This window comes from Pseudorasbora parva, chromosome 8 (genome assembly GCF_024679245.1).
Source record: "Pseudorasbora parva isolate DD20220531a chromosome 8, ASM2467924v1, whole genome shotgun sequence".
Classification (NCBI taxonomy): Eukaryota; Metazoa; Chordata; class Actinopteri; order Cypriniformes; family Gobionidae; genus Pseudorasbora; species Pseudorasbora parva.
In genome coordinates, this window is record NC_090179.1 from 22,457,267 (window position 1) to 22,478,764 (window position 21,498).

The 21,498-nt window shown below is 38.5% G+C and overlaps 1 protein-coding gene across 8 annotated transcripts in view; it reads left to right on the forward strand.

The window, feature by feature from the left end:
- nbeab (neurobeachin b) overlaps nt 1-21,498 on the forward strand; it is a 408,948-nt gene that overhangs the window by 354,086 nt on the left and 33,364 nt on the right. For all 8 annotated transcript variants that reach the window (XM_067450409.1, XM_067450410.1, XM_067450412.1 and 5 more), the window contains 4 exons: nt 2,179-2,316; nt 4,110-4,229; nt 11,327-11,479; nt 21,033-21,203. In XM_067450409.1, the coding sequence (XP_067306510.1) occupies nt 2,179-2,316; nt 4,110-4,229; nt 11,327-11,479; nt 21,033-21,203 (582 nt within the window). The remainder of the gene's footprint in view (nt 1-2,178; nt 2,317-4,109; nt 4,230-11,326; nt 11,480-21,032; nt 21,204-21,498) is intronic.

Here is a 21,498-nt window from a genome sequence, read left to right on the forward strand (position 1 = left end):
ATTATTTCGAGCTAAGTCATTTCGATGAATCATTTCACAAACCAGCCTGAAACATTCATTCCGCATGTCACTAGTTCATTCAAGCAAATCACTAGTACAATTTTTAAAAATGTCTTATTTTGTGCCACACAAGAAATAAAGCCATACAGGTTTGGAAAAGCAAGAGAGTTGGTAAAAAAAAAAAAAAAAAAAAATATATATATATATATATATATATATATATATATATATATATATATATATATATATATATATATATATATATATATATATATATATCTTTAAACCAAGCGAGCACTGGAGAGTTACTTTTAAAAGTATTGCACTACAATATTGTATTACTCCATAAAAAAGTAACTAGTTACTTTTTATGCAAAGTAATGAATTACGTTACTTTTGATTTACTTGTTTGTTTTTAAATAACAACAACAACAACAATGAAAAAGGTTATATTTTTGGCAAATATAAAGGCCCTTTACCCCCAAAGGTGAAATGAAAAAGCCTCAGGCTGAAGGAAATGCAAATTCATGTTTGTACAGTAAAAGGCTCGGCTCAAACAAACCTTTCAGATGTGCTGACATTCTGGATTGCAGTAGAATATAGAACACAGAAGAAGAAAGTTAACACTTCTTCTTCAGGAAAAAAAAAGGAACATAAATGTGATGTTTATCTAGTCATTTTTTCTTATTGGTATAGTTGAATTGGATAATCGAAGGTCAGCAGTAAAGACATTTGTTAATAAAGTGAGATTAAATACATAACGTACTGTATATTTGTGTAATTTAACATATTTCATTATTACAGGTTTTATTAATATTTTGAGTTTGCATTTGACTGTTTTTATTCCTTTGGGTGAATACTAAATCTGTTTATGTGCTAGTGAGACGAGTAAATACATGCTCACATTTAATCTCTAGGACTAACTGCAAAATAATTTATTTGAGTAAAGCCAACTCAAATTAAACAAATTAGTTCAATCAAATTAACTTTAATGAATATTTAGAACTTTCTTTTTCTTTTGAATTCACATAAATGACACATTTTAAGTCATCTGGAGTTTTGTGAACTTATTTATTTTAATTTAGACAAGCTTAAATTTAACTGAAACTAGGCTGTGATTTATATATATCCCAACATGCTTTGCCATTTCACCTAAAATGAAGATAAATGTTCAGATGAAGTGTTATATAATGTTTGTGCCAGATTAATGTTAAGGGGGAGATTTAGTAGTGTTTAATGTGTTGCTTTGTTGGGTTGGAAGAGTTTCTGTTATGTTGGGGGTTTGTGTGTGTGTGTGTGGGGGGGGGGGGGGGGCATCATGTGACAAATGCTCATTACTCATTTTAAAAGTAACTATTTTGTTGACTTTTAAGTATATTTTGTTGTGAATGTAAAAGTATAGCATTACTTTGCTAGTTGATAAAAGTAATCTGATTACAAAAATTGCACTACATGTAATGCGTTACCCCCAACACTGTTTAACACATAACAGTAACAACACACTGGAGCCGATGTGGCACACCATGCTGAAAGATTCAAGGTTACTATATGTTGTTTACTAATGTGTACTTGTTTATATGTCCTGCATTTCTAAATCCGGTGCACCAGCATGCACAAATCGACCCAGAGCCAATCCTCAAGGTCCTTAAACTATGAGTACATAGGATAGTAATACTGCGTGACAGACGAACCTCAAGAAAAATCCACTAGTTTCTCCTCAAGGAGTTCTGCTCAGCCTCCTCCATCAAACATTCATGAAGATACTACACACACACTCACACACACACACACACACACACACACACACACACACACACACACACACACACACACACCGTCGCACGCAAAGCTCTAAGCTCCACAGATGTAATGTGCATCATAAGTCTTTTTTATGTGACGGTTGGTTATCGTTCGTGTATAGAAAGTGCATGGAATGAGAACAACGTGGCTTCTGTCAGCGTAACAGTTTGTGCGGAATGGTTTGTTTTTCGTGAGTGTGTGCTTACTGTACAGTATGTAATTTAAATCAATCAAAAGACTTAAAAAAATGAAAATGTCCGTAATATTTCTTACATAAGCACACAGAACAAAAATAATGCAATGTTGGCCTGGCAAATGCATGTCGATATAGACAAACTTCCTGAATTTTTTATTTTTTTTATTTGTGTGTTTCCTCAGCCAATCGGAGCCCTGAACCCAAAGCGTGCTGTGTTCTACGCCGACCGCTATGAATCCTGGGATGAGGAAACTCCACCCTGCCACTACACAACTCACTATTCCACCGCAGCCTCCACCCTCCACTGGCTTGTCCGAATGGTAAGTCTCGTTGATTGGATGGATGCAAGGAATTTGATATCTTCAACATCTGGGAAGTACCTAGTTTTTACTGGATAGTTAACCAAGCCGAGCTGCTTCTGGCTTGTATTATGCCCACTGTGAATGTTATATCATGCGGATCAGTTTTCAAAGGGAGGCAGTACAATTGCGTCCCCCCTTCATGAATATTCCAGCGATTACAATGCAAATACCCATTTGTATTGGATTTGAAGGTTTGAATTACATTCAGTCTCTCATATATAATGACCCCATAAAAAATCGTATACAGAAATGTGATATTAGGCAATCTAATATTTTTCAAAATGCATCATGCATTCTTGCCATTACTTTAGAAATGATGCTGTCAAGAGTCTGTGTGTACATAAAACATTCCAATACGATAACCCCGAGCCCAGTTAGTGGATCAAATCACCGTTAGTCAGAGCGCACGTTAGCGCGTCCTTTCACCACACAAGTGAATCAACCCCTACATCTCAATCCACGAACTTGATGTTCCGCCACAGAGAGCCGGTGAGTGGATTTCACAGGCTGGTAAACAGGCATATGTGAAAGAGAAGTCAAAAACCTCTGCGTAATGATTTACAGGCTGGTACGTGACAGCTTTATGCCTCTCAGACAGCATGCGGAGCGCTGGGAAACATGTCCATCATTGTCTCCTGCTAACGTCCTCACTTGCCCTGGGTCTCCAACCGCTGATCTGGGACGAATGGACTGGTAAAAAAAAAAAGGAAAAAAAAGAAGCCTAGATCAGCAAAGAAAATGAAGTTGTTTCTGAGGTTGAGAGGAGATTGGGTTTGAGTGTCTCCTGATGCTGTAGTTTTTTCACATTTGTTACATCATGTCACTAGCCTACAATGATAAACAATTGTGTTTTGTTACATAATGCCATTTTTTCACAGCATAAACATTTTATGCTAGAGCTCAGTCATGCAAAGTATTTGGATGAGATCTGCATACTTGATTTTTGCATCAGATTTTATGATAAATACAGCACAAGCCTGTGTGTATTTGTTAATTTGATTGGAAAGGCATTCAAATGTATCATTTTGTTCATTTTAAAAGATTGCTGTATAATCAAACCTCTTTTAATGAGGAATCTCTCTTTCCGTCTTTGAGAGAGAAAAAAAATTAAAACACATAATGAGAACTTAGTAATTGGCTTTTCCCAGGCGGCCCATTGCGTTGATGATGATGATTTGGAAGGTTCCCCTGGCAGCTCTCTCACCAGGCTTGACTGAGATTGTAGACACCATCATCTTTTCCTCTGGCTGATCCAGCATCTCCATATCAACTCCTCAGACTGCCAGCCCAGACTGATGACCCTGAATCTGCCAATTAGAGCCAGAGCTGGGCTCCTCAGTCAACAGGCCATATAATTAACTCTGCCTCAGGCACTGTTATAGAAAATGAGAGGACAAAAAAAAAAAACCTCCACAAACTCTTCATAATCTGACAGATGAGTCCCTACATTGAGATGTTTGTGCAAACGTAACGTTTCCCAGAGCAATGGAGAAGGTCTCCATCACGAGATTGAATCCAATTACCATAGAAATGAATGCAGATGAATTTACTTGTTTTATTCCGCTGATGTTTTGGGCTCTGAATAGCATTAGCGCTATGCAAAACAGTGCAGATTTGTCTAAACAAGCGCCTAATTAGCAGTCAGAATCATGTGATGCCGCCACAGTTATTTCACACATTAGGAAAGATGTTTTTGAGCTTATTTGGGTCAATAAAAGTGACAGTGTTGTTTTGTGTCTGCTCAATTGCAGGAGCCTTTCACCACATTCTTCCTAAATGCCAACGGCAACAAGTTTGATCACCCAAACCGCACTTTCTCCGGTATCGCCCGCTCGTGGAGGCACTGCCAGCGTGATACTGCAGATGTGAAGGTAATCAGATATCAGTTTTTGTACATTGTAATGTCTTAACAGGCTTGTTGCCGTCAGAAACTAGTCATTAGTGCCTGACTGTTGTGATGATATAGGGACAACATTGCTAGCTGCAACTGTGAGGAATTGAATAAACAATTCCTTGAAGAGATTCTCTTTTTAGTTGAATCAATCAAACACCATTTCTTTTATCTAGTTCCCTAAAGACTGCATTGTTCGATTTGCAACAACACTTAGTTCATGTAGCTTCCGACCAGAATCAGCATTGTCTTTTCTTCCATCGATATGTACGATTTTTGTGATATTTTTCCATAAGTAAAACATTGTTCGACATGCACATATTTCAGAGCGCCATCACTTCATCACCATAATGGTTGTTCCCTGTTGCCTCCGTTCCATTTCAGCCCTGCGCTGCGGCTCAGCAAGCGCACTCAAGCTGACCTAAAAGTGTCATACTTTTCCAACACACTCAGTGACGGGTTAGCTTCGCCCCAGGCAATTAATAAAGCATTAATGACAAAAGCTATTTAAAATGTAGTCTTTTATGTAAAGGCAGGGCTTTTTACTACCCCGGGCTGGGGAACAGTATCCAACAACACGAGGTGCAGGCGATATGCACGGCAAGAGAACGGCTGTACAGCCAAACACTAGATATGTTAGCAAAGACAGGCCTCTCTGAACCCTTACGGTGTCTGCATGGATCATGTTAAACACATTTAATGGTCAGCAGTCTGTTGGGATAGAAAATAGGGATTTTTTGTATTTTCTTGTGTAGCAGGAGTTGGTTTTTATAATGTATGAGCAGCATGATTTGTATCATAAACGACTAGCTTTGTACTGTATTACCTATGTATTCCTATTCTGTTTAAATTGCCTGTTTATTAATAGAATAGAGCTTATAGCAATAATACACCACCACCCCCTTCGCCACCAAAAAAAAAGAAATTATATTTTTAGTGTCTTTGTGAAAAACTCTTTCACACACACACTTCAAATAATGAACTGTCATATTCTTTTTTTTTAAATGTTACAATATTTAACATTCATTAGATATTCAGTTTTAATTATGCATAATAATTTTACAATTTATTCAGTTTTTTTTGTATTACTTTTATGTCCTTTAGTAACACTGAAGTGGCCTTTAGAGGTTTATTCTGCATCACTTTACCCTGAACCTATTCATTACCCACAACGCTCTCTGTAATGATCCAATGCAGCACGAAACAGTTAAATAACGGCATTAAAAGAGCAAATCAAAGTTCACTGGCCCTTTTCATAGACCACTGCCTCAGCACAGGCCAAGTCTTTTAAAGGTCATTAATGGTGAATATCATATTTTTTTATGATGAAAAAAATATTGAACTATTTGACCTGAATGGCAAGCGTTATGTCTGGAGGAAACCAGCCACCACTTATCACCTGGCCAATACCATCCATACAGTGAGGCATGGTGGCGGCAGCATCATGTTGTGGGGATGTTTTTCAGCATCTAGAACTGGGAGACTAGTCAGGATTGAGGGAAAGATAAATCCAGCAATGTACAGAGACATTGTTCATGAAAACCTGCTCCAGAGCGCTCTGGACCTCAGACTAGGGTGAAGGTTCATCTTCCAACAGGACAATGACCCTAAGCACACAACCAATATAGCAAAAGAGTGTCTCTGGGACAACTGTGTGAATGTCCTTGATTGGCCCTACCAGAGTGAACCCAATTGACCATTTCTGGAGAGATCTGAAAATGACTGTGCACAGACACGCCTAACCAATCTGATGGAGCTTCAGAGGTCATGCAAAGAAGAATGCTTGGTGCCAAAGATGCAACCCCAAAAAAACTGACCTTAGGCTGTGAAAACTTATGTACGTATTGTTTGTTTGTTTATTTATTTGTTTGTTTGTTTATTTATTTGTTTGTTTATTTATTTATTTATTTATTTATTAATTATATAAATTTTCAAAGATTTCAAACTTTGACTTCAGACTACTTCCACATTGTCATTATGTGGTATTGTTTGTAGAATTGTGAAGAAAATAATTCATTTAATTTATTTTGGAATAAGGCTGTGACAACAAAATGTGGAAAAAGTGGAAAAATTGAAGCGCTCTGAATACTTTACGATAGATAGATAGATAGATAGATAGATAGATAGATAGATAGATAGATAGATAGATAGATAGATAGATAGATAGATAGATAGATAGATAGATAGATAGATAGATAGATAGATAGATAGATAGATAGATAGATAGATAGATAGATAGATAGATATTGTATTCATTCATTACACACAGACTGATATATTTCAAATGGTTTTCTTTTAATTTTGATCAATATAACTGATAATTAAGGAAAATCCCAAATTCAGTATCTCAAAAAATTAGACTATTACTTCAGATCAATACAAAGAAAGGATTTTTAGAAATCTTGGCCAACTGAAAAGTATGAGCATGCACAGCCCTCAATACTTAGTTGGGGCTCCTTTTGCCTGAATTACTGCTGCAATGTGGCGTGGCATGGAGTCGATCAGTCTGTGGCACTGCTCAGGTGTTATGAGAGCCCAGGTTGCTCTGATAGTGGCCTTCAGCTCTTCTGCATTGTTGTGTCTGGCATATCACATCTTCCTCTTCACAATAGCCCATAGATTTTCTATGGGGTTAAGGTCATGTGAGTTTGCTGGCCAATTAAGAACAGGGATACCATGGTCCTTAAACCAGGTACTGGTTGCTTTGACACTGTGTTCAGGTGCCAAGTCCTGTTGGAAAATGAAATCTGCATCTCCATAAAATTGGTCAACAGCAGGAAGCATGAATTGCTCTAAAACTTCCTGGTGTACAGCTGCGTTGACCTTGGACCTCAGAAAACACAGTGGACCAACACCAGCAGATGACATGGCACCCCAAACCATCACTGACTGTGGAAACTTTACACTAGACCTCAAGCAACGTGGAATGTGTGCCTCTCCTCTCTTCTTTCAGATCCTGGGACCCTGATTTCCAAAGAAAATGCAACATTTACTTTCATCAAAGAACATAACTTTGGACCACTCGGCAGTCCTTTTTGTCTTTAGCCCAGGTGACATGCTTCTGACGCTGTCTGTTGTTCAAGAGTGGCTTGACACAGGGAGTGCGACCGCTGAAACCCGTGTCTTGCATACGTCTCTGCGTAGTGGATCTTGAAGTACTGACTCCAGCTGCAGTCCACTCTTTGTGAATCTCCCACACATTTTTGAATAGGTTTTGTTACACAATCCTCTCCAGGGTGCGGTTATACCTATTGCTTGTATCACATCTTTTCCTTCCCTTCGCCTCTCTATGAATGTGCTTGGACACAGAGGTCTGTCGTGTCATTTGCAAGGAGCTTTTGTGAGTTACCCTCCTTGTGCAAAGTATCAGTGGCAGTCTTTTGGACAACTGTCAAATCAGGAGTCTTCCCATGAGTGTGTAGCCTACATAACTAGACTGTGAGACCATTTAAAGGCCTTTGCAGGTGTTTTGAGTTAATTAGCTGATTAGAGTGTGGCACCAGGTGATGTCAATATTGAAACTTTTCACAATATTCAAATTTGAATATTTCACACTGAATTTGGTATTTTTTTCTAAGTTGTCAGTTATAATCATCAAAATTAAAAGAAATAAGCATTTGAAATATATGAGTTTGTGTGTAATGAATGAATATAATATACAAGTTTCACTTTTTGAATGGAATTAGGGAAATAAATACACTTTTTGACGATATTCTAATTATATGACCAGCACCTATAGACAGACAGACAGACAGACAGACAGACAGACAGATAGACAGATAGATAGATAGATAGATAGATAGATAGATAGATAGATAGATAGATAGATAGATAGATAGATAGATAGATAGATAGATAGATAGATAGATAGATAGATAGATAGATAGATAGATAGATAGATAGATAGACAGTGTCAAAAGACATCCAGCTAGTCATCAGCTCACATCCTGCTAAAAGCAAAAGAGTAACTTTTGCTCCAATCGTCAACATTTTCTCAGTAATCTGTTGGCAGAGCTCTGTCTGAGGGAGTGAGATGAGGCAGTCATGCCTGGTGACAGCTCTCCAGGAGGGTGTCATTAGGGCGAACGGTGTAAAGCTGAAGAGTGTGAGTGTGATTGACTTGTCAGCCCATTATGAGGCTGTAGAAGAATTATTGGCTCACGAGCGAAGCGGGTTGAGGACGTAGATCACGACACTAGCAGCCCAAACTGTTTGCAACTGAGTAACTGTCTGCAAAATTTATAAACCAATCCCCCTGTGAGAGTGGAGATGGAGCTCGGTCCAATTTTGGTTGTTGCCTGTCCTCCGGGTTAAGTTTCAACTAGTGTTGACTTTAATTTTGGAGGCATTGCAATACCCTCATTTATTTAATACCATCGTTGTGTGATGTTCAAGAATATCCGTTGTAAAAACGTTTTACATTCAAAAAATATTTTACAACAAGATTTCTTGTCTACACTGGAATCGTCCATTGAGATGCGACTTTAGGTGAAGACTTCTCATTGTTTTGGATGCACTGGAGAGATACTTTGGCTACTTTCCCCATCTATCTGAAATAAAATATTACTGACAAATATCATCATGTAATATGTTTTTGCAATAGATTCTATTTTATATACTGTATATTTATAAATATATTCTGAACATTGTCAAAGGAAGCTAATGATGTGTATAATCTCTAGCTGTCTTGTATTTTGTACATTTAAATTTAATTTATAATTATAATAATTTAAAACAACACATTTATTTTATAATATTAGTATTGCTACAGCTGTAAAATATTACTAATTAGTACATAGTATCATGATATTGAAATAATATAATGCTTTTAAAATGTAATTATTTAAAAATAATTCTAATTATGAAATAATTCTAATCCCAATTATACAACGTCAGTCTTACTCCAAGGGATTTCTCTTTAAAATAAACGTAGCATACATTGTGGAGCTGTGAGAGATATTTGAGACATCCTGAAGGACTGATGAAATACTGGGACTTAACCTTCATAAAAGAGAGTGCTTTTTAAATCCTGACTCTACACTGAAAGCTTGTTTTATTGTATAGTCATACTGTTTCTAGTGACCGTTTATGTGAAAGTCCTCTTGTTTTACGGTGATTTAAATAAGTCTCTTATATACACCAAAGGGACATAGTTAAACAGCTCATTTCAACAGACGGTGTATAACAGCAACTTGAATCCAAAACAGCAGTATTGAGTAGAAAACATTCAACCTGTCAGGTTCAGATGTGTGCGGGCAGAATGAGGTCTTAAATGATTTTAAATGGTTTTAAAGGTTCTTCAAAGGCAAGAGCTTTTGAGTGACACTAAACAGGGAGGAGGTCACATTCCTCGTGTGCACATGCCCCAATGTACAGAGGCGTCTCTCACAGGGAATTATGGGTAATTTGCACTGATATGGCATTGAGAACAGAGAAGGATTGGGAATGTGGCAGCCGATAAGCGACTATCAGGGTCAAGGAAGCATGTAAAAATTGATCACAAAAAAGAATAATGTCTTCAGAGCCAGTAGAACAATGTGACTGCTTTCACCTCCACTGTAAGTTTTTATTTGTGTATTTTAACTTTTGGAAGCACAACTAATAAAAGCCATATTTATCTAGAATGACATTGCAACACCTTTAAAAGAGAAGACAATATTGCTAGTTTTATCAATCCAGTCATCCATATACGTTCAAGTCCAGCTTTTGCTGTAGTCAACATCTGTCACCGTTTAATGAGTGTAATCATTTTTTACAATCTGTGTTCGTTATATTAAGCATTAAGTTTCCCATTATCATTTGGATTAGTGGTTACCCTTCCAAAATCCCAACAAAACCAAATCTGCGTACCTCAACAAACAAAGCAGATCCATCCATCAGCTGACTTCAAACATACACTGTTTTGCCCAAAGTATTGTGATACCCCTACAAATAATTGAATTCAGGTGTTCCAATCACTTTCATGGCCACATGTGTATGAAATCTACCACCTAGGCATGCAGATTGCTCCTAAAAATGTTTGTGAGAGAATGGGTTGCTCTAAAGAGCTCAGTGAATTCAAGCGTGGTACCAAGATAGGTTGCAACCTGTGCTATAAGTCCATTCTGGAAATTTCCTCACTAAATATTCCACGGTCAACATTTAGTGGTGGTATAACAAAGTGGAAGTGATTGGAACAACCGCAACTATGCCACAAAATGGTAGGCCACATAAAATCACAGAACGGGGTTGTCAACTTTCTGTAGAGTCAATAGCTACAGACCTCCAAACTTTGTGTGGCCTTCAGATTAGCCCAAGGACATTGCGGAGAGAGTCATGGAATGGGTTTCTATGGCCGAGCAGCTGCATCTAGGCCTTACATCACAAGTGCAATGCAAAGTGTCAGATGCAGTGTAATAAAGCATGCCACCACTGGACTCTAGATTATCTGGACTCTAGTGTTCTCTGGAGTGAGGAATCACATTTCTCTCTCTGGTAATCCAATGGATGAGTCTGGATTTGGTTGAGAAGGGTACTTGCCTGACTGCATTGTGCCAAGTGTAAAGTTTGGTGGATGGGGGTTATGGTGTGGGGTTGTTTTCATCTTGAAGATATTTTGGACAATTTCATGCTCCCAACTTTGTGTGAACAGAATTAATATTAAATCATATGGATTAAGAATGGGATGTCATTAAAGTAAGTGTACATGTAATATAAAGGCAGATGTCCCAAAACGTTTGGCAATATAGTGTAAATAAAGATTCCTGTCATCTCTCGTGTTTCCTTTATATTTTCGCCCTCCCCCATCTCTGTGTGCCGCATTCCTACACTCTCCCAGTGTTTTTAAATGTACTATGATGGTCCTTCACTGATCTCCTGGGGTTGCCTTCCATGGCCGACTGAAACATTGCCAACATTTTGATTAATTGAACTACAAAACATGCAATGAAAGCATTGGTATTTTGCATGTACATTAACTCCGCTATTCCCTGTATCCCCCTACAATATGAATACATCTATTTTTGGAAATGTTTGGATTTGATTTGAGCTTCTTTTGCTTTTTCTCTCCTAACTGTCCTTTTCCACTTCACCTCATAGGAGTTGATCCCTGAGTTCTACTACCTGCCAGAGATGTTTGTGAACAGCAATGGATACTGTCTGGGTGACAGGGATGACGGTGTCCCTGTTTGTGATGTAGAACTACCAGCTTGGGCAAAGAAACCAGAGGACTTTGTCAGGATCAACAGGATGGTAAGTCAAACACGCTACCTAACTACAACGTTCTTTGTCTGTAGACATCCTGTGTAAAATATACAAAATATCCTAATGACTAGACCAGAACAGAATTTGCACCTACAGTATTCTGTCATATAGAAAGTTTGCAGATAGCATATAGGACTTTCACGAGTTCACACTTACATCAAATTAAATAGAGGAAAGATTATACGTATTTAGCGTGCTGTCCAGGGGAGGGCTCCGGGCTCTGACATTTTTGCCTGAACCCAAAGTATGATGGGGATGGTCTAAAACTAGACGGTATTGTATTAGATTGTGTAGAAATGTAATAAGAGTTTTATTAAATCAATGTAAGGAGATGGGGTGGTGGAGGGATGCTATGAAACTCAACAGAAGGAAGGTAAGACAGCTGTATATATACGCTCCTCCTGTTGTTGGTTAAATTGATTAGTTTAGTATGCTCCACTTGTGTTTAATTAGGTTTAATTATCACGACATGCTCTGCTTGGGCTTAATAAGGTTACATTATCTGACGTGATCCATTGTTTAGTTAGGGTTAATTATCTGAACGTGCTCCTCCCGAAATTAGTTAATAAAACTTCACTTAGTGAGCCCTTCTCATCTTAGAACTCAAGTCAGTGTTTCTGCTTGTACCCTTACCATTGATTACTCAGACAGATGATAGATAGATAGATAGATAGATAGATAGATAGATAGATAGATAGATAGATAGATAGATAGATAGATAGATAGATAGATAGATAGATAGATAGATAGATAGATAGATAGATAGATAGATAGATAGATAGATAGATAGATAGATAGATAGATAGGCAGGCAGGCAGGCAGGCAGGCAGGCAGACAGACAGACAGACAGACAGACAGACAGACAGACAGATGACATTGGGACAGGTGGATGGATGGATGGATGGATGGATGGATGGATGGATGGATGGATGGATGGACGGACAGACAGATGGACGGGTGGGTGGATGGATGGATGGATAGATAGATAGATTAATGTTTTATATATTCTTTGAGTAAATTTGTGCTGATAAACTGCATATCATTAAAGGCAGGGGGGGGGGGGTGAAACACTCAGTTTCAGTCAATCTCATGTCAATCTTGAGTACCTATAGAGTAGTATTGCATCCTTCATATCTCCGAAAAGTCTTGAGTTTTATTATATTTATAAAAGAAATATGGGCTGTACCGAGTCTTTCCGGAAAAAAACGAGTGCCTGGAGGCGTATCGTGTGGGCGGAGCTAAAGAATGACGAGAGCGCAAAGCGGTGACGTCCTCAAGCGTGGAGAAACCCTTGCTATCGATCTCAGCTAATACATGATCCAGAATCGGAGGATGAAATAAATTGAACAGGAGAAACAGCAACATCAGGATGTCCGTCTCTGTGGTATGTACTGTATTTAGTGTCCTGTGTGTCAACATTTGTGTGTCTTTACTCGCAGTTTATGAGGACATGATTCGGTTTATGGACTATTGTATGCGACTAAACCTTAGCAGTAGCAAGCAAAACGGTTTTGCACATCAGACTAGTGTAACGTTATACATAGAACAAAAATGGAGTCCGTTTGAATGCGCATTTGAATGACGAAGCACGCGATCGTGTCGTTTACTGATGTTTACTCACGTGACGATAGCCGACAGCATAGACATTTGAAGCAGTTTTATTCACCGGCTGCTTCCAAAGCAGGACCGAACTTTTATCGCTGGGACCGCTCCGTCAAAAACACACTTTTTGGAGTGTGGAGATCCACTTTGCGATGTGACTGAAGCGATGTTGTGAAGCTTCCCGTCATTTCTGCGTTCAAATCGGTTCAAATGCAGCGCTGCCTTCCCGGAATGCTGTGCTGAAGCGTTGAAGTCGCTTAATGTCAAAGTGGAGGAATGAAGTGGAGCGCGGCGCGGACTATAACCGGCATAAGTGTTCACGGACGACTGGATCTGCAGCTGAGCAGTGTTTATGGGCGTGCATTTCCTCTCTCGCTCTAGTCACGCGCGCGCATGCACCCTTCCGGGAGAAGAGCCCCTACGGCCCATACAAGGACCTTCCGGTCTAATAAGGTCAAACCGAGCCATACTCGAAAAAAACTCTCCGAAACTTGTGAGAAACCGGAAGGAGTATTTTTGACACAGAAATACTCCATCAAAAACGTCGTTTTTGAAAATTTGTCTATGTTTAGGATGGGAATCCAAGTTTTTAACAGTGTAAAAAGCTCAGTATGCATGAAACAGCATTTCAACCCCCCAACCCCCCCCCCCCCCCCCTTTAAATAAATGTACTGATTCAGAAAATGTGGCAGAAGAGCAGTGTCATGTAGGCCTACTGATGTCCTATCTCTGCTGAAGATATTACATCAACTGATGTATTGTCTGAACAGAATCTGCTTTAATTCTTAGTCCAGTATTTAAAGTTGAATCCATTTCCTTCCATTTTTTCCCCTGAGATCACTCTCGTTTGTTCATATGAGACAGCATCCTGGTCCTCTGCAGGCCTCGGCGTGCTGCTTTACCTCAACGAAGGTCGTAATGTAGTGCACTGCTCGATACTAATGCAATCTACCGCTGACCTGAATGATGTCACGGAGGACAGGCTCGGCCACTGTCCCTTATAATGTTACCCTAATGCCGGCTTCATCCATCATGATTTGGCTCACAGCAGACAGGACCTCCCGGATGTGTGTGTGCGTGTGTGTGTGTGTGTGTGTGTGTCCTGTCCACCAGTCCCTCTAGACTGTGGTGGGGTCGAAATTGTGCTGCATTTTATAGTGGCTGTTTTTACAAATACTCATAAAAAAGGAGTGAACAACAGTGAGACATGGAAACTGTATATGCTGCAGGGTGTGTAATTTGAGATTGTGTGTGCTGTTTATGCATTTAAAGCTACTGATTGTGTATCACAGCTGCTGCCATATCAAAGTATTAGAGGTGTGTTATGGGCCATGCTACCCGAGGAAAAAGTGTCTATGTGCACTACAGGAAACACACTTGACCTTTTCAGCTTCAGTGACAGTGTTGTGGTGTGTGTGTGTGTCTTGTGGAGGTGACCTTTCCTCTGGCCTCATTTTTTTCCCCTAGTTTAACACATTCAGCTATTCAGACACTCGCACTCACACATACACATGCACATATCCAAAGATCACACAAGCAAGTTTTTCTTAAAGAAAGGACTTGGGTATGTCAAAACACTTCAGATACTACTTGACATGAGTCTTAAATAATGCAAAATGGGTTTGCATCTCACAACTCCTCATTTTATGTCTTTGTAATTTGTAACAAAAACTGGTGTGAGTATTCTGGATAAGACCAGATATCTAACAGCACAGTAATAAAGACTTTATGATTTTTTTTACGTGCAAGATTGATAATATTACGAAGATAATTATAACTATGCAACATCTACAGTATCACATCAGACAGTGCATTGTTGTGTCACTGAGAAAAAATTACACTCATTCACTACTAAAGGAGAAGAAGAATTGGTAAAACTTGTTAAATCATCTAAATCAACAACATGTATGCTCAACCCTATACCGACTAAGCTACTAAAAGAGATGCTTCCAGAGGCCATAGATCCTCTTTTTTATATCATTATTTCATTCTTGTCATTATGATATGTACTGAAATACTTGGCTATTATTAAACCACTTTTTAAAGAAAAGGCAACTTTATCCTACAGAATTAGCAAATTACTGGCCAATCTCAAATCTACCCTTTCTGTCAAAAATACTAGAAAAGGTAGTATCCTCATAACTATTCTCCTTTTTAGAAACAAATGGTATCTGTGAGGATTTTCAGTCAGGATTTAGACTGTATCTTAGAACAGAGACTGCTCAGTAACTGCTTATTAGAGTTACAAATGTTTTAATCGTGTGTTGTATCTCTATTAGTGTTACTCGATCTTAGTGCTGCGTTCAATACTATCAACTGCAACATTCTTCAAAATAGACTCAAAAATTATGTTGGCATTAGTGAAAATGCATTGGCATGGTATAAATCATACTTATCTGACCACTATCCGTTTGTAGCAATCACAAGTTCAGTATGGAGTACTGCAAGGCTCAGTGCTTGGACCATTGCTTTATCCTGTACATGCTACCACTGGGAGATTTCATTAAGAAGCATTGCGTTAGCTTTCATTGTTATGCTGACGATACTCAGCTCAATATTTCTTTGGGCTCTGACAAAAATGACCAATTCACAAGTTTGACAGAATGCATTGCTGATGTTACACATTGGATGACTAGTAATTTCCTACAGTTTAATTCTGAATAAAACAGAATTTCTAATTCTTGGACAAAAAAAATAGATTATTGTAATGCTCTACTGGGTGGTTGCCCAGCTCGCTTAACAAATAAAATGCAGCTGGTCCAAAATGCAGCAGCTCGAGTTCTTACTAGAACCAGAAAATATGACCGTATTAGCCTGGTCAACACTGCACTGGCTCCCTATTAAACATTGTATAAATGTTAAAATCTTGCTTTTTCCTTACAAAGCACTAAATGGTTTAGCTCCCCAGTACCTGAACGAGCTCTTAATGCATTATACTCCATCATGTCTAATGCGGTCTCAAAACTCTGGCCAGTGGATCATTTTCCTTTTTCCATTTAGCACCTAAACTCTGGAACAGTATTCCTAGCATTGTTCGGGAAGCAGACACACTCTGTCAGTTTAAATCTAGCCTAAAAACACATCTCTATAATATGGCATATACATAGAATATTATCAATTATATTATTAAAATCAGTTAAATGATGGTTAGGCTGCATTATCTAGGTCAGCCGGAACCGGGAACACTTCCCATAACATCTGATGTTCTCGTTACATCATAAGAAGAATGACATCTATGCTAATGTTAGTTTCTCTGCTTATCCCGAGGTTTTCTGTAGTGTGCCGGATCTAGATCAGATGGTGGACTTGTGCCTAGACATGACCACAACGGATCCCTGAAGTGTCAGCAAAGTCCGTGTCACCTAGACTGTCCCCTGTGAAGGCCTCCTTCACTTCCCTGCCCCTCTATACAGATAAAAACACGTATGCACACACGTATTCAAACAGGGTTGCCGATAGGCTGAACACATACTGCTTGCGTACATGCCATTGCAGTTTTCACGGATTCGCCTCTTTAGAGGTTGCGCGGAGATGATGATTGTATAAAAACTATCCCAAACCTATTTTATGGTTTGCGCTTTTGGGCCACCAAATGCTGTGGCCATGCAGATGGGATCCGGAATGCATTGGGATTTTCTGTTTTAATTGAAGATGGTGTTGTTTAAATGGCAACAAATTAAACAACTAATCCATTTTTTTAAACAGAAATTCATTAAAAACTTTTAATCAAAAACAAAATGAATTTCCTATTATCACTGTAAAGCTGCTTTGAAGTAATCTGTGTTGTAAAAAGCACTAGAAAATGAAGGTGACCTGACTTAATATCTCCACTCTGGTATTAAAGCATGACAGTTTGTTCATGATTTACATTCTGAACCCATTTGACTTCATTTGTTCTAAAAAAGAAGATTTGTTGGCTCTTTATTTTACAGTCCTGTTCCACATGTACTATGTACTTATAGTGATTACACTAACTGTATAATAACTAGTTACTAACCCTGAACCTACCCTCAAACCTAACCTTAACCCATGTAGTTTCTTTATTTTACCCAGTACTTTCTTAGATATGTCACGAAACGGGAAATAACAGGCGGCAGGCAGAGGTGCAGGTTCCAAATACTGGGGATTTTAATGAACATAAACAATAATAAAAAAATAAAAAAACAGGAATAAAATAACACTGAGCAAAAACACTAAAGAAAACACGGGGAACAGACAGCCCCTTCATAACATTAAACAACGACCGACAGAGAACCAGAGAAAACATGGGCTATATATACACACAGGGAAAACAAGCTACATGAGATGATAAGGGGTGTGCTGAATGGAAAACACCTGGGAGACTAATCAACAAGAAAAACTACAAGAACTACAAAACCCCCACAGGAAACAGGACTGAGAAACAATGCACAGATAAACTTCTACATAAAAGTCCCACAGAGTGCCAGAAACAGAACGGATGTGGCAGGATAAGAATGCTGTGAGTTCACATACTGTAAAATAAAGTGGAAGTTTAGTAGAAAGTCCTGTGTGCTCTTTTCCATAACATTTCTGATTCCTCTTAACCATCCAGATTCCGGTTACTTAACTTAGCATTTTTAAGGGATTATTTATAAAAGGAATATTTGAATATCTAATTAAAAATTAAGTAGGAGAATTTTTTTAAGGAATTAATTTGTTTTAATGTAGTTAGTTCTGAATAAGAATTCAAATGAATTTTAGCATTAAAAGTCGTATAACTGAACAGTCTTCTGATTTGTTTTTTTTTACTTATAAGCATGGGCCTCAGAACAAGGGTGGGACAAGACCCACTCCCTTTTTACGACCCATATTTATGATATTGGACCCCCTCACTTTTATTTGTTCAGATTCGAACTTCAGATCGATTTGCGTCAAAACTTGATGCTGTGAGTCTTACCCCTACACTATAGCCACGGTAAATAGCTCAGTGATTTTCGGAATTTTGTCTGGCCCAGTCAATCGTTTCGTAAACGGCGGTATATTTGTATTTAATGTAAATGTTATCTAACGTTACTCCAGTAAAAAAAAAAAAAAAAAAAAAATCTGAGAGAAAGGACCCACCCACTTTTTATTTGCTTCCCACGCCCATGCTTATTAGTCTGCTTAGGTTATGTCAAAATATCACCAAAAGTACCATAAAATGAGGAAGTGAGGAACCGATTGATATTTACAGAAAACCTTCCCGTTGTCATCTCATTTGAAGCTGATTTAATATCCTTGATTCCAGACATCTTGACCTTCGCACCATGTTTGAATATTTATCCAGCCATATTTTGAGGACTTTCTATAAAATATATTTTTGTAAATCTATTCATACGGGTTTAGAACAACATGACAATTTTCATATTTGGGTCATACACTGAGCATGCAGAAATGATTATGAACGTTTCAATAAATATTAATTTCATTTTGTGGATAGCATTTAATTTGGTCCTGGTTTGTTGGAATGACTAGTGTTTTTCATGGAATTTTGGGTTGGTTGAATAGCACATACATTTTTAAACAGGCTACGGTTCGGTTTTGTCCTTAGATCTTGTCCTTTCATTTTCTCTCTCTGCTGCTCTCTTTCTCTCTGTCTCATTTAATCCCCTCTTTCCATCCTTGTCTTTGTGCTCCCTTTCTCTCTCTCTCTCTCTCTCTCTCTCTCTCTCTCTCTCTCTCTCTCTCTCTCTCTCTCTCTCTCTCTCTCTCTCTCTCTCTCTCTCTCTCTCTCTCTCTCTCTCTCTCTCTCTCTCTCTCTCTCTCTGCCATTTCTTCCTCTCTTTCTTTCACTTAGTGTTCCCATCTTTGCATGTGTCACTTTCGATTGTAATGACATGCCCTGGGGGTAACTCAGCCCCTGCGCTCCACGGCTTGCTCTGTTGGTAATAGCTGTTATTTCTGATGTGAGAGTGAGTGTGTAAATTCCAGCTGCGGGTCCCTGGGTGTGTTTGTGTGAGAGTAAGAAAAAAAGTGTGTATTTGTATGCCATTCTGTGTTATTAGTTCAAGCTTTCTTTTTTTCCTTTATCTCAGTATGAGTATGTCTTTCGATGGGGTTTGATACCTATAATAATGGCCCTTCTGTGAATCTTTAAGCATTATCTTTCTGTAGCAGGCAGTATCTAGACCCCTATTGGAATAGAATGATGCTTGAATTCACTTTCTATGAAGACCATGCTTATAATGAATCATAGCCCATTTATACATACGGTATATTCTTATATTCTATAAATAGTGTATATATATATATATATATACACACACACACACACACACACACACACACACACACACACACACACACACACACACACCACACACACATCAGGCATAACATTATGACCGACTGGTGAAATTAATAACACTGATTATCTCGTGGTCACACCACCTGTTAGTGGGTGGGATATATTAGGCAGCAAGTGAACATTTTGCATTCAAAGTTGATGTGTTAGAAGCAGGAGAAATGGGCAAGCGTAAGGATTTGAGCGAGTTTTACAAGGGCCAAATTGTGATGGCTAAACGACTGGGTCAGAGCATCTCCAAAACTGCAGCTCTTGTGGGGTGTTCCTGGTCTGCAGTGGTCAGTATCTATTAAGGAACAGTGGTGAACCACCGACAGGGTCATTGACGGCTAAGGCTCATTGGACCCATGTGGTCCAATTTGCTCAATAAGCTCAAGAAGTTAATGCTGGTTTTGATGGAAAGGTGTCAGAACACACAGTGCATTGCAGTTTGTTGCGTATGGGGCTGCATAGCCGTAGACCAATCAGGCGCCCATGCTGACCCCTTTCAACCTCCGAAAGCATCAACAGGCAAGCATCAGAACTGGACAATGGAGCAATGGAAGAAGGTGGCCTGGTCTGATGAAGTGCTACTAACATAACTTAAAGGATCTGCTGCTTACATCTTGGTGCCAGATAGCACAGCACACCTTTAGGGGTCTAGTGGAGTCCATGCCTCGACGGTTCAGGGCTGTTATGGCAACACAAAATTAGTAAGGTGGTCATAATGTTATGTCTGATCGTTGTGTGTGTGTGGGTGTGTGTGTGTGCATGTATGTTACAATGACTGTTAATATATTCACTTATTTGACAGAAATCTGAATTACTACAAAGTCATTGTAACTTATTTCATTTGCAAAGTCATTAAAGTAATTTGCATTATACATTGTAACAGTTTATAATGCATTATGAGCATGCACATTGAAAAAGCAAGTGCATGGCTTATAAGTAATTATAAAAAATAATATAAATGTAACTATAACTGTTCTTATAATGCAGTATATGTCTTACTAAATATATTTATAGAATATGTATAAATATATTTATAGACTAATAATACTTATAAATAAGTATAAGTAAGGGCTATAATTCATTATAAATATGTGCTTCAAAGAAAGTGTTACCAAAAGAAAAATAAATGAATGAATGCTATTATTCAACAAGTATTATTTAAATTGATCAAAAGTGACATTAAATACATTTATAATGTTACAAAATATATCTGTTTCAAAATAAAGGCGGTTCTTTTGAACTTTATTTTCATTAAATAATGCATTAGTTTCTCCACTAAATATTATGCAGCACAACCGTTTTCAACATAAACCGTTATCAATAAGAATAGTTTCTTGAGCACCAAATCAACATAGAATGATTTCTGAAGGATCACGACACTGAAGACTGGAGTAATGATGCTGAACTTAGATCATTTAGCTTCAAGAGTTGCATCTATCATATTTTATTGAAAGACAGCTGTTAAAATATTGAGAACAAGTTCATTTATTTACGTTTTGGTCTTTTATGTTGGGCTTCTGCAGGCTTCTGAAGAAGCGTCGCCCCAAGTGTATGTTTGTCTGTGCTTGTGTACGTCTGTGTGTGTTTGTGTTCATGTTGTGTACGTGCACCTTTCACCTCTAATTGCCCCACTCTCTTTGACAGGCTCTGGAAAGCGAGTTTGTGTCGTGTCAGCTGCACCAGTGGATTGACCTTATTTTTGGCTACAAACAACGTGGGCCCGAGGCGGCACGCGCCCTCAACGTCTTTCACCACCTGACCTACGAGGGGTCCGTCAACCTCGACAGCCTCGCCAGTGATCCCCCAATGCGCGAGGTAGGTCGCCGCCATGGCGTTACCTTGACAACGGCAACAGGTTTCTGGAAATTGTGACTAAGATCTCTTTTTTTCCCCCATTTGAATAATTGGACTATGTCAGTAAAAGGTTAAAATCATAGGTAGAGCCTGAGTAAGGCATGGCAAGGCTTTACAGTAGTCTTCCCCTGGCCACGGACTTAAGACTAGCCTGGAATATTCTCACTCAAACGGTTGTCGGCTGCTGCTTCTGACTGATTTTAGAAAGCAAATAAAATGGATCAGCAATTAAGGGCACCTTTTCTCTGTAATAATG